Genomic DNA, 14,295 nt, shown 5'->3' on the forward strand with positions numbered 1-14,295 from the left:
TTTTTTTTCAAATAAGTATATTTTATGCTAAAAATATACAAAAGTTTTCGTTTGTTTTTTTTAAAACTTTTTGCTTTAAAAATGATCGATTTAACCAAAGAGCTATAAAAATAAATAGATTGGCAACTTGAAAGGCATATAGAGCAAATCTCGCCAACCTCCCGTGACAAAAAAACGAGATCTCGTTTACCGGAAGTGGAGCTTTCTCCACGCGCCATTTTGTATGCGAAAGCAATTATTCATCGGTAAAATAATTATTACCGTATGACCATGCTTCTGTCGATGGCAAAAAAAACGTGTACTTCGTGTCTTAAGACCATTTCACATTAAACTAATTTTGTTTTAGAAGTAAATGTAGTTTTAAAGGTACAAATTGTAACTCCATGCTCGCCTATGTTTGTTTTTAGTAAGATAACGCCGAATCACGCTCTGACACGAGCTCACGCGAGATTACAGCCAGTTGCCATTCTGTGTATTTTATACTTCTTTGATTTAACAAGGAGTATTTTCTGGGGTGTTTTTTTCTCTTTGTTTTTGTAAGTCTGCTATGTTGGACAACATGATTGCTGTTTAAATGTCAGTATTTAATGCTGCTTATTTTCAAACTCTTGTATAAGATTAAACTTTTTATTAAACTTTTTTTATAACAAATAATTTCCTCACTCCAATCAACTATTAACACATTTAATTATACAAGGGGAAAATTTTGACACATTTCATTCAGTCAATCAACAACATCTCATGCAATTAAATACCATTAATATAACACCTTCCAATCAGCCCAATCAACACCTTTTAATGTGATTAATAACCTTTAACACATTTCGTATGCAGGGATATGCTCATTCTACTTTTTTTAGAAACCACTGTCTCCCTACTATTGAAGTACTTTTTTTATTTTAATGACAAAAATTAATATAAAGCATGTTGGTTATTTTTAGTAAAACATATGTGCCAGATATTAGCCATTTATTTATTCTTTATTGTATTTCTAATTAAAACTTTCTTTTATTATGACCAAGTTAACTATTTCCAATATAACTCCTTCAAAACTCACGATGATTGTAAATACAAGTTTTCAAAGTCAAAAATATTATGAAAAATTCCTAAAATATAAGGGGGACAAAATTACCAAAAGGGGGGCGAATTGACCAAAAGGGGGACAAGTTGACCAAAATGGGGACGAGCTGACCAATTTTGGGGGACGAAATGACCAAATCGGGGACGAGTTAACTGGGGGACGAGTTGACTTGATACCATTTTTTATATGCCAGACCTCTAGATTCCAGACCTAAGTCCTAGGCCCAGACCCTTATTTAGACATGGTGCACTTGCTTATGTAACTTGTCTAATAAGGAATGTACACCCCTGTGTGAGATCATTAAGCTTTTCTTTAGCCAGTTGTGTGAAACCAAACCTTTGCAAAGTTTTTTAGCTGGACTATTCAGAGAATAGTCTAGCTATTCTACTTACCCTGGCGTCGGCGTCGGCGTCGGCGTCACACCTTGGTTAAGTTTTTGCATGCAAGTACATACAGCTATCATTTAAAGGCATATAGCTTTGAAACTTATTTATTCTTTTTCTAGGTCAATTACCAACCTCACTGGGTCAAGTTCCATAACTCTAACATGTATTTTGAGCAAATTATGCCCCCTTTTGGACTTAGAAAATTTTGGTTAAAGTTTTACATGCAAGTTACTATCTCCAAAACTAATGCAGATATTGAATTGAAACTTCACATATGTCTTCGGGGTTATAAAACTAGTTGATAGCACCAAGTCCCATAACTCTGACCTTCATTTTGGCCAAATTATGCCCCCTTTTGGACTTAGAAAATTCTGGTTAAAGTTTTGGGTGCAAGTACATACAGCTATTACTAAAAGGCATATAGATTTGAAACTTATTTTTTCTTTTTCTAGATCAATTACCTACCTCACTGGGTCAAGTCCCATAACTCTGACATGTATTTTGGGCAAATTATGCCCCCTTTTGGACTAAGAAAATCCTGGTTAAAGTTTTACATGCAAGTTACTATCTCCAAAACTAATGCAGATATTGAATTGAAACTTTACATGTGTCTTCGGGGTTATAAAACTAGTTTGTAGCACCAAGTCCCATAACTCTGACCTTCATTTTGGGCAAATTATGCCCCCTTTTGGACTAAGAAAATCCTGGTTAAAGTTTTACATGCAAGTTACTATCTCCAAAACTAATACAGATATTAAATTGAAACTTCACACGTGTCTTCGGGGTTATAAAACTAGTTGATAGAATCAAGTCCCATAACTCTGACATGTATTTTGGGCAAATTATGCCCCCTTTTGGACTTAGAAAATTCTGGTTAAAGTTTTGGGTGCAAGTACATACAGCTATTACTAAAAGGCATATAGATTTGAAACTTATTTTTTCTTTTTCTAGATCAATTACCTACCTCACTAGGTCAAGTTCCATAACTCTTAACATGTATTTTGAACAAATTATGCCCCCTTTTGGACTTGGAAAATTCTGGTTAAAGTTTACATGCAAGTTACTTAGTAAGATAATCTCCAAAACTAATGCAGATATTGAATTGAAACCTAACATGTTTCTTCGGGGTTATAAAACTAGTTGATAGCATCAAGTCCCATAACTCTGATATGTATTTTGGTCAAATTATGTCCCCTTTCGAACTTAAAACTCTTTTGATATTTAACATTTTGGGTAATAATTTCCTGCTTCTGTGACAATATTTCGAATAGTCGAGCTTGGCTGTCTTACGGACAGCTCTTGTTATCCATGTTGTCCACAGGCCGGCCGGGTTTTGAAAACTGCAAGGACACTTTGGTCGAGAGGGCTAAGATGCTTTCCTACCGAGGTGAAGGCCCCTGGTTTGATTCCTGGCAACTCCCATTGTGGTGTGTCCTTGGGCAAGGTATTTTATCATGTTTGCCTCAATCGACCCAGCTACATGTAAATGTGTACCAGCATATTGCTGGGGATAAGGGAATTTAATATTGGTTTACTGTTCTTAATATAGAGTTGCTCAAAAGCTCTACAGTACAGAGCTTATGTTAGATATATATCTAATTGTTTCACAAAGCAATGGTAAATAAAATTTACCTTTTAGACACACAGTCTATACTCAAATAAATTCAAATGCAGGTTAATCTAATTCAAAGTGTCTCTCGAACTCGGCAAAAATTAGCATCTCAAGTCAATACACGACATTCTTATGCCATGTATATCGCTTGAAAAGTAGTAAATTTTATAAAAAGCTATGGTTGTTTAATGTGTACACACACAGATACTTAACGTATACAAACATAACTGTTTTTAGCTCACCTGTCACGAAGTGACAAGGTGAGCTTTTGTGAACGCGCAGCGTCCGTCGTCCATGCGTGCGTGAGTAAACTTTTCCTTGTGACATCTCTAGAGGTCACAGTTTTCAAGGGATCTTTATGAAAATGGGTCGGAATGTTCAACTTGGTAAATTCTAGGTCAAGTTTGAAACTGGGTCACGTGTGCGGCCAAAAAGTAGGTCAGTAGGTCTAAAAACAGAAAAACCTTGTAACCTCTCTAGAGGCCATATATTTCAAAAGATCTTCATGAAAATTGGTCAGAATGTTCACCTTGATAATATCTAGGTCAAGTTTGAAACTAGGTCACATGCCATCAAAAACTAGGTCAGTAGGTCTAAAAATAGAAAAACCTTGTGACCTCTCTAGAGGCCATATATTTCACAAGATCTTCATGAAAATTGGTCAGAATGTTCACCTTGATGATATCTAGGTCAAGTTCGAAACTGGGTCACGTGCCATCAAAAACTAGGTCAGTAGGTCTAAAAATAGAAAAACCTTGTGACCTCTCTAGAGGTGATATATTTCAAAAGATCTTCATGAAAATTGGTCAGAACGTTCACCTTGATGATATCTAGGTCAAGTTCGAAACTGGGTCACGTGCGCGGCCAAAAAGAAGGTCAGTAGGTCTAAAAATAGAAAAACCTTGTGACCTCTCTAGAGGCCATATTTTTCATGGGATCTGTATGAAAGTTGGTCTGAATGTTCATCTTGATAATATCTAGGTCAAGTTCGAAAGTGGGTCACGTGCCTTTAAAAACTAGGTCAGTAGGTCTAAAAATAGAAAAACCTTCTCTAGAGGCCATATATTTCATGAGATCTTCATGAAAAGTGGTCAGAATGTTCACCTTGATGATATCTAGGTCAAGTTCGAAAGTGGGTTACGTGCCGTCAAAAAAACTAGGTCAGTAGGTCAAATAATAGAAAAACCTTGTGACCTCTCTAGAGGCCATATTTTTCATGGGATTTGTATGAAAGTTGGTCTGAATGTTCATCTTGATGATATCTAGGTCAAGTTCGAAAGTGGGTCACGTCCCTTCAAAAACTAGGTCAGTAGGTCAAATAATAGAAAAACCTTGTGACCTCTTTAAAGGCCATATTTTTCTTGGGATCTGTATGAAAGTTGGTCTGAATGTTCATCTTGATGATATCTAGATAAAGTTCGAAACAGGGTCATGTGCGGTCAAAAACTAGGTCAGTAGGTCTAAAAATGGAAAAACCTTGTGACATCTCTAGAGGCCATACTTGTGACCGGATCTCCATAAAAATTGGTCAGAATGTTCATCTTGATGATATCTAGGTCAAATTCGAAAGTGGGTCACGTGCCTTCAAAAAGTAGATCAGTAGGTCAAATAATGAAAAAATGTTGTGACCTCTCTAGAGGCCATATTTTTCATGGGATCTGTATGAAAATTGGTCTGAATGTTTATCTTGATGATATATAGGTCAAGTTTGAAACTGGGTCAACTGCGATCAAAAACTAGGTCAGTAGGTCTTGAAATGGAAAAACCTTGTGACCCCTCTAGAGGCCATACCCTTGAATGGATCTTCATGAAAATTGATCAGAATGTGTGCCTTGATGATATCTAGGTCAAGTTTGAAACTGGGTCACGTGCCTTAAAAAACTAGGTCAGTAGGTCAAATAATAAAAAAACCTTGTGACCTCTCTAGAGGCCATACTTTTCATGGGATCTGTATGAAAGTTGGTCTGAATGTTCATCTAGATATCAAATTTGAAACTGGGTCAACTGCGGTCAAAAACTAGGTCAGTAGGTCTAAAATTATCAAAATCTTTTGACCTCTCTAGAGGCCATATTTTTCAATGGATCTTCATGAAAATTGATCAGAATGTTCACCTTGATGATATCTAGGTCAGTTTCGAAACTGGGTCACGTGCGGTCAAAAACTAGGCCAGTAGGTATAAAAATAGAAAAACCTTGTGACCTCTCTAGAGGCCATATTTTTCATGAGATCTTCATGAAAATTAGTGAGAATGTTCACCCAGTTTTGATGATATCTAAGTAAAGTTCAAAACAGGGTCAGGTACCTTCGAAAACTAGGTCAATAGGTCAAATAATAGAAAAACCTTGTGACCTCTCTAGAGACTATATTTTTCAATGGCTCTTCATGAAAATTGGTCAGAATTTTTATCTTGATAATATCTAGGTCAAGTTCAAAACTTGGTCACATGAGCTCAAAAACTAGGTCACTATGTCAAATAATAGAAAAAACGACGTCATACTCAAAACTGGGTCATGTGGGAAGAGGTGAGCGATTCACAGGACCATCATGGTCCTCTTGTTTAACTTTTGCCATATGTAGTATTTGTTGTCATTACCTGAAAAATGTTTGTCTGGTGATGTGTACACACAAATAAATAATACTTTCTCTTATCTTTTTGAGTATAGATTGACATCTACAGGCAGAAATGAGTAACAGCAGAAGTGATTTGGAACACGCGATAAAAATGAATCCAAATAGTGGAGGTCATGGAGATCGGAAAAAATATATATTTTATGCAAAATAAGCAATATTTCATAAATCAGATAATGTCTTTTATTAGCAATTTAATGATCTATCCATGAATATATAAAAACAATATTGTACAATCATGTTTAAGCATAAGTTTTTCCGCATTTGTCTGAAAGTCAGGTTGAGCTAATTTATGTATGGAGTATGCTGAATTAATTGCCTAATGAGAATACGTTATCTCAATGGATCAGTACAGGTCTACTACCTTAAACAAGTCATTCCATAAAACTTTCATTTAAAGCTAATTAAACATTTAGCAAAGATCTCTTTGTCTGAGGAGGGGTCTCCGTGGTCGAGTGGTTAAGGTTCGCTGATTCAAATCACTTGCCCCTCATCAATGTAGGTTCGAGATTACTAGGGTCGTTGAATTCTTCACGTGAGGAAGCCATCCAGCTGGCTTACGGAAGGTCGGTGGTTTTGCCCAGGTGCCTGCTCATGATGAAATAATGCACAAAGGGGCACCTGGGGTCTTCCTCTACCATCAAAGCTGAAGAATCGCCATATGACCTATGATTGTGTCGGAGCGACATTAAACCCAACAAAAATAATAATTTTGTCTGAAGTGTTGAACCACAAAGTGCGACACAATGATAATTTTTCATTCCACGCTGACAATTTATTATAGCTCAGTTTTTTCATATGATTTATCTATCTGCTCTATGCCATGATTATTATAAACAGAGTATTGTTCAAACTTTAAATAAATCTGACTAAAAAGGTATATTGAAGCTTTCTGTGACACGACAGATTTATAATGTTGGATGTCAAAATTTTTTATCACAATTTTACATCAACTTTCGTATTTAGTTTCATATAATGCCCCATAATGTATGAGAGCAAGTGACGAGGGTCAAAAGCGATGGCAATATTTTTAAAAAGATATGTTTTTGTATGATAGGGTAACTGTATTGTTTATAACAATTTAAGTGTAAACAGATACCTCCATGTATTTTTTAGTGTTCAGTTAACTGTTGTTTTGTGAACTTTCAGTGGGCACATAGTCTGTATTCAGACCTGATGTTTTGTTCACAGGAGATAATTTAACTCCTAAAAGTGTTCGTTCACAGGAGATAACTCCTGAGAGTATTCAGCTATTGTAAAATTTGCTGAGGTAAAAGCAAAAAAGTAGAAATTTAGAAAAATGTTTTTAGAAAATGATCATCTAGTCGGTTGCCAGACTACTTGGCATATAACTGAAGGATGCTAGTTAGATTAATTGTTAGACATTTCTGCATATTCTCAAATGGGTCTTGTATACATTTTATATCTATCAACATTCTTCATTTTCCTTTTCAGTTATATGTTACGATGTAAATGAAGCATTGATAGGAATGGCATATATAAACTGAAAGTGAGACATTTTATCATCATGAGTACTACCGCGAGAGGTAATAAAGATGCGGAAAAAGCAAACCAGGAACTAATCGCTTCCCTCAAATTCAAAGTGAAAGAGGTAACAGAACTTTTTTTTTGTGGGGTTGGGGGGAGCTGGCACAAATTTTCATGTTCTTGTCTTTTTGAATCATAGTAATAGAGGAGGGACCTTGGTGGATTTGGCAGGGGCAGGGTACAGACCACATGCAAAGAGCATGTGGTCAAAATAGCTCTTTCTTTAGGATATAAATTCACAGACTTTAACTTTTGAAATTAAATAAATGAGAAATTTATATCTTTTTTATAGGATTAGATTTTGGTTTGACACGACACAACCATGAAACCTATGAAACATAGTGCCCTCCCCCATGAATATTAATGATTTTATAGTATTATCCTGCGAAATCATTTTTATGGTTTTGGCAGCTCTAGGGGAATGGAATTTGACTTTTGAGGGTTTGAACATGAATGGGAATATTACTGCTTCCTTATGATTAAATTTTGCGGATTGGCTCCAGGAAATGCATGAAAATTATTCCTTCTTTTGATTTGAAAGCTTTCATTGAAATACAGGCAAAAAAAATGGGAAAACGTTGGAAACTTTTGCCCAACATAATTATGTATTAAGGAGTCATAATTTTACAAATATGATGTGACTTAATACAGTCATTTTTCTTTTTTGACAAAATTATCACATACTAAGACATGAACTTGTAGATTTTAAATTTTAAATGTTATGGTGAAATAAATGTGGTTTTTGAAAAAAAAAATCCTGGATTAATACATCACAAAATCTATTTATAGTACTGAATTCACATTAATATATAAAACTGTTAAAAACTTGTGTTGGATATTAACCTTTAGCCTGCTGGTGGCAAGTGGTTTTGCCTTTCCGACCGGTGCAGACCAAGATCAGCCTGCACATCCGTCAGTCAGTAAATTTTCAGTGAACACCCTTTCAAATAGTGGTACTGCCCAAACTGAAGATGGACCAGTCCATTTTAGAAATTTAGCAGGCTAAAGGTTAACGCATATGAATATTTTCCTATTCTAGCTTGAACATGAAGTATCCACGTTGAGAGGAAGACTGGATGATTTAAGGAAAGCAAAGAATACAACTATCACAAAACGAGAGAGAGAAGTTGTTGAAGTTGGATTTAAGAGGTAATATTCTACTTGAATGCCCTCTCAAAATGTGTTTCGGACCTCTCAACTATGTATTATTGGTGGGGTTTAAGAGTGTAAACACCGCGCTAATATATGATAAAGTAAGTACTAACATTTAGTAAAAACATCAATCATGTTCTCTACATATATAAATTATGTATAAATATAGTGAAACTTTGATGAATAGTATTTTAATAGTATTAGACTTAAAGCAATCTGCATTTTCTCTTCATGTTTCATACATTATGCATTTTAAAAATATCCTTTTATCTCTTTTGTTATCTGTGCAGTCTGCCAACTTATGTGTATAAAGGTATGCCAACTTATGTGTATAAAGGTATTATCATAGGTACGAGCACTTACTACTATATCAGCCGCACCATGAGAAAACCAACATAGTGCGTTTGCGACCAGCATGGATCCAGACCAGCCTGCACTTCTGTGCAGTCTGGTCAGGATCCATGCTGTTCGCTTTCAAAGCCAATTGCAATTAGAGAAACTGTTAGCGAACAGCATGGATCCTGACCAGACTGCACGGATGGGTAGGCTGGTCCAGATCCATGCTGGTTGCAAACGCACTACGTTGGTTTTCTCATGGCGTGTCTCAATTATATACTTCAGTTGTTCAAAGCGCGCTGTATGTAAAAATTTAATGTCATTTTTGTCATATAATTGTCTTGTTATTTGATATTGTGTAATGCCCTACAAATGGCATGCTTATTGTGTGTATCTTGTTGTGCATGTTCTAAAAAAGGTTCCAGTCAGTTATAAGGAAAAACAATTCATTGAGTTAAGGTATTGGACCAGTAATGATGCTCAGCAATTTCTGTGCCATTATGCAATCTCCATAATTATCCTACTTAGATATTAATCGACCATTTATATAACTCAAACAAACATTGTGTTTTTCCGTACCAGCTGGGAAATGTTGAAATTGCATACAGGTTAAGTGATCAGATTGAAATTGCTGATTGCCATAAGGGATGCCCTACCTTATACCCCAGTCACACGTACGGCGCGGATAGCTACGTCTAGCCACGGTTAGAAACGAAGTAATCCGTATCGATCCGTACTTGAGCCGTACCTTAAAGTAGTAATCTGTATCAGTCCGTACCAATCCGTATGGCTCTGGTACGGATTGATATGGAATACTGCATTTCTATCCGTGGCTAGACGTAGCTATCCGCGCCATATGTGTGACTGAGGTATTAGATAATTGAGATCCTGAAGTCTTGTAAAATAGAAATTAATTTACAACTTGAAGTAGGATTGGTGGACTTATTCACACACTCTTCACAGAAATTGATGTCCTCTCTAAGATATTGCAAATTGTGTGTTGTGGAAGTAGCTCTTTGTAGGAATTTTTGTCATATGAATTTTATAAGATATCCATATGAAGTGCAAGAATAATGTTCTGCATCTGAGATGCTTTTGCAACAATGATTAAAACCATCATTCTGTTTAAGTTATACTTATGTTGTTATTAAGTTATACTTAATGTTGTTATTTCTCAATGTCAGGTATATATTGTATATCAAACTCATTGTAAATGTAGAAGTTTTTAACCCCTAGTTTTTTGAATGAATTAGGATTTACAATGTTGGTCAGTCTACTGAAAGTTCATTGGTAAAAAATGTATAATAGTCAAACTTTGTTTGCTCAAACTTGACAGGACCAGAAAAATTTGTTAGAGTTATCATCAGTTCGAGTCACCAAACAATATACATTCTATCGTCAGCCTCAGTTGAAAAGGATGTACCTGCAAAATGCTAATTTTTCAGGAGACACAAGAAACGTAAATTAAAAAAAAACATCATATCTGTAAATAGAACTATACAATTTTAAAAAAAATCAGCGTCAAAAAGATGTATAATTTTGTGCAAAAACTATCTTAAAAGCCACACCATTCCGCTGAATGAATATCATTTAAAAGAATTCGAAAAAGTTTTATTTATTGAATTTGCATTTTATTTTAATCAATACTCAAAACTATGTAATTTGTGCAAAATGGCGTTTTCATTTAAAATACGTCTTTTTCGCATGTCAGTGAAATTTATTATACCTCCTTTCCTCACGTGACAACTTTTGACCTTTGTGAATGGCTATTGTATCCGATATCTTTGCAAAAGATGTGGGAACACTTTACCTTTTCGAAAATGACTTAAAATGTTTTTGGCAAAAATGCAAGTTCGTCCTTTTCGAATGAGGTCGATGGTATATAGATTTTTCCGGGACCTGATGATAAGTTCCAGCAATGGGTGGTTTTTAAAATATTCGAGTTCGAGCGAACAGAGTATATGCCAAAAAGTATGTTTTAAAGAACCCAATTTCAGGATTGTGTTATCTTCCTTCTAAAACAAACTTTGTTTATATTTTATAAATACCAAGTATACAATGTATGTAATAGTTTTTACGACAAGTCTGCTTGACCGTGTCTCTAAATATTACGTGAATTCGCTCCTTTTATGAAGCTCTATCATTTCTCAGTTTTTTGTTTACTGCTTGCATAGAATGGTTCTTGGGCAGGTATTTATCAGTGTTTAAAAGTCTGAATGTTCACAATACTAAATTTTCTTTTTGCTCTGTCATGGTTGAATTAACAGAAAGTAATTAAATTTTGTATGAATATTCATTCTGTAGCTACAGACTGCTTTGCAAAATTTCAAAGTATTGATGTGCTTTAAACAAGTAATTAGACTTTTAAATATTTGCCATTGTGAAATCTAAGCTTCCGACTTTTAACATTGATGTTTTTTGGCCCTGTAACAATTCCACATCAAGTGTGAACATAAAACTAGTAATAAAGAGGAAGTAATGGGTGTTTTTTTCTTAAGGATAACATGGTGTAATAGCCATATTTCACATCTTGTAACTGGATGGTAATATTTAAATGAAATTTAGTCACTTTAAAGACATTCAAAATTAAAAAACTTTTCAGCAAGAGATTTTTCAAATTTTATCATTTTTTGGGGAGATAATCAGTATTGAAGTTAACATTGATGCCTATGGGAAATACATAATTTCTTTGATTATGAAAATCTGAACTTGAGTTTCGAGAAAAGTTTGCGGCAGAAAGCTCCATTATATGATTCTGATACAAATATCAAAAAGAAATCTAAAATTCTCCGTAGAGAAAAGGAGAAAATCTTGTTTTTTGCTCACCTGTCACAAAGTGACAAGGTGAGCTTTTGTGATCGTGCGGTGTCCGTCGTCAGTCGTCCGTCCGTCCGTCCGTAAACTTTTGCTTGTGACCACTCTAGAGGTCACATTTTTCATGGGATCTTTATGAAAGTTGGTCAGAATGTTCATCTTGATGATATCTAGGTCAAGTTCGAAACTGGGTCACGTGCCGTCAAAAACTAGGTCAGTAGGTCTAAAAATAGAAAAACCTTGTGACCTCTCTAGAGTCCATATATTTCACAAGATCTTCATGAAAATTGGTCAGAATGTTCACCTTGATGATATCTAGGTCAAGTTCGAAACTGGGTCACGTTCCATCAAAAACTAGGTCAGTAGGTCTAAAAATAGAAAAACCTTGTGACCTCTCTAGAGGCCATATATTTCACAAGATCTTCATGAAAATTGGTCAGAATGTTCACCTTGATGATATCTAGGTCAAGTTCGAAACTGGGTCACGTGCCGTCAAAAACTAGGTCAGTAGGTCAAATAATAGAAAAACCTTGTGACCTCTCTAAAGGCCATATTTTTCATGGGATCTGTATGAAAGTTGGTCTGAATGTTCATCTTGATGATATCTAGGTCAAGTACGAAACTGGGTCACCTGCGGTCAAAAACTAGGTCAGTAGGGCTAAAAATAGAAAAACCTTGTGACCTCTCTAGAGGCCATATATTTCATGAGATCTTCATGAAAATTGGTCAGAATGTTCATCTTGATGATATCTAGGTCAAGTTCGAAAGTGGGTCACGTGCCATCAAAAACTAGGTCAGTAGGTCAAATAATAGAAAAACCTTGTGACCTCTCTAAAGGCCATATTTTTCATGGGATCTGTATGAAAGTTGGTCAGAATGTTCATCTTGATGATATCTAGGTCAAGTTCGAAAGTGGGTCACGTGCCGTCAAAAACTAGGTCAGTAGGTCAAATAATAGAAAAACCTTGTGACCTCTCTAGAGGCCATATATTTCACAAGATCTTCATGAAAATTGGTCAGAATGTTCATCTTGATGATAGCTAGGTCAAGTTCGAAACTGGGTCACGTTCCATTAAAAACTAGGTCAGTAGGTCTAGAAATAGAAAAACCTTGTGACCTCTCTAGAGGCCATATATTTCACAAGATCTTCATGAAAATTGGTCAGAATGTTCACCTTGATGATATCTAGTTCAAGTTCGAAACTGGGTCACGTGCCTTCAAAAACTAGGTCAGTAAGTCAAATAATAGAAAAACCTTGTGACCTCTCTAAAGGCCATATTTTTCATGGGATCTGTATGAAAGTTGGTCTGAATGTTTATCTTGATGATATCTAGGTCAAGTTCGAAACTGGGTCACCTGCGGTTAAAAACTAGGTCAGTAGGGCTAAAAATAGAAAAACCTTGTGACCTCTCTAGAGGCCATATATTTCATGAGATCTTTATGAAAATTGGTCAGAATGTTCATCTTGATGATATCTAGGTCAAGTTCGAAAGTGGGTCACGTGCCATCAAAAACTAGGTCAGTAGGTCAAATAATAGAAAAACCTTGTGACCTCTCTAGAGGCCATATATTTCACAAGATCTTCATGAAAATTGGTCAGAATGTTCATCTTGATGATAGCTAGGTCAAGTTCGAAACTGGGTCACGTTCCATCAAAAACTAGGTCAGTAGGTCTAGAAATAGAAAAACCTTGTGACCTCTCTAGAGTCCATATATTTCACAAGATCTTCATGAAAATTGGTCAGAATGTTCACCTTGATGATATCTAGTTCAAGTTGGAAACTGGGTCACGTGCCTTCAAAAACTAGGTCAGTAGGTCAAATAATAGAAAAACCTTATGACCTCTCTAAAGGCCATATTTTTCATGGGATCTGTATGAAAGTTGGTCTGAATGTTCATCTTGATGATATCTAGGTCAAGTTCGAAACTGGGTCACCTGTGGTCAAAAACTAGGTCAGTAGGGCTAAAAATAGAAAAACCTTGTGACCTCTCTAGAGGCCATATATTTCATGAGATCTTCATGAAAATTGGTCAGAATATTCATCTTGATGATATCTAGGTCGAGTTCGAAAGTGGGTCACGTGCCATCAAAAACTAGGTCAGTAGGTCAAATAATAGAAAAACCTTGTGACCTCTCTAGAGACCATTTTTTTCAATGGATCTTCATGAAAATTGGTCAGAATTTTTATCTTGATAATATCTAGGTCAAGTTCAAAACTGGGTCACATGAGCTCCAAAACTAGGTCACTATGTCAAATAATAGAAAAAACGACGTCATACTCAAAACTGGGTCATGTGGGAAGAGGTGAGCGATTCAGGACCATCATGGTCCTCTTGTTTTTCTAGTTTTCAGGGGCTGTAACTCATGAAAAACCAAAATTATCAGGGGAGGTAATCTAAAGGAAATTTTTGAGAACTTCTGTCACTATATAACTTGTCAATATGCATCTTATTTCTATCGTTTGACATTTTTAAAACTTACATTATCAAGTTGTATGTACGCTTTTGGTGAAATTGAAGCCTATTACACCATGATATCCTTAAAGTTTGAAGTGTAACATATGAAGGACTGGATTTGATTTGACTTTATTTTGTTTTTAGAGATCCAAGATATGAAGCTAAGTTAGCTGAGCTTGAAAAACAGATCAGAGATAAATCTGCTGCTAAGAACAGAGAAATTGAAGAACTTAAGGTAAGGTATGCTGTATGTGTAGGTTATAGGCAGGTTGCATCAGGG

General features: G+C 35.5%; 1 protein-coding gene across 1 annotated transcript in view; it reads left to right on the top strand.

Annotated features, from left to right (window-relative positions):
• Nucleotides 1-14,295, top strand: part of LOC123559745 (myosin-7-like) — a 34,397-nt gene that overhangs the window by 342 nt on the left and 19,760 nt on the right. The window contains exons 2-4 of the mRNA XM_045351805.2: nt 7,164-7,320; nt 8,296-8,405; nt 14,160-14,250. Coding sequence (XP_045207740.2) covers nt 7,237-7,320; nt 8,296-8,405; nt 14,160-14,250 — 285 coding nt within the window. The 5' untranslated portion in view covers nt 7,164-7,236. The remainder of the gene's footprint in view (nt 1-7,163; nt 7,321-8,295; nt 8,406-14,159; nt 14,251-14,295) is intronic.

This window comes from Mercenaria mercenaria, chromosome 10, assembly GCF_021730395.1.
Source record: "Mercenaria mercenaria strain notata chromosome 10, MADL_Memer_1, whole genome shotgun sequence".
Lineage (NCBI taxonomy): Eukaryota > Metazoa > Mollusca > Bivalvia > Venerida > Veneridae > Mercenaria > Mercenaria mercenaria.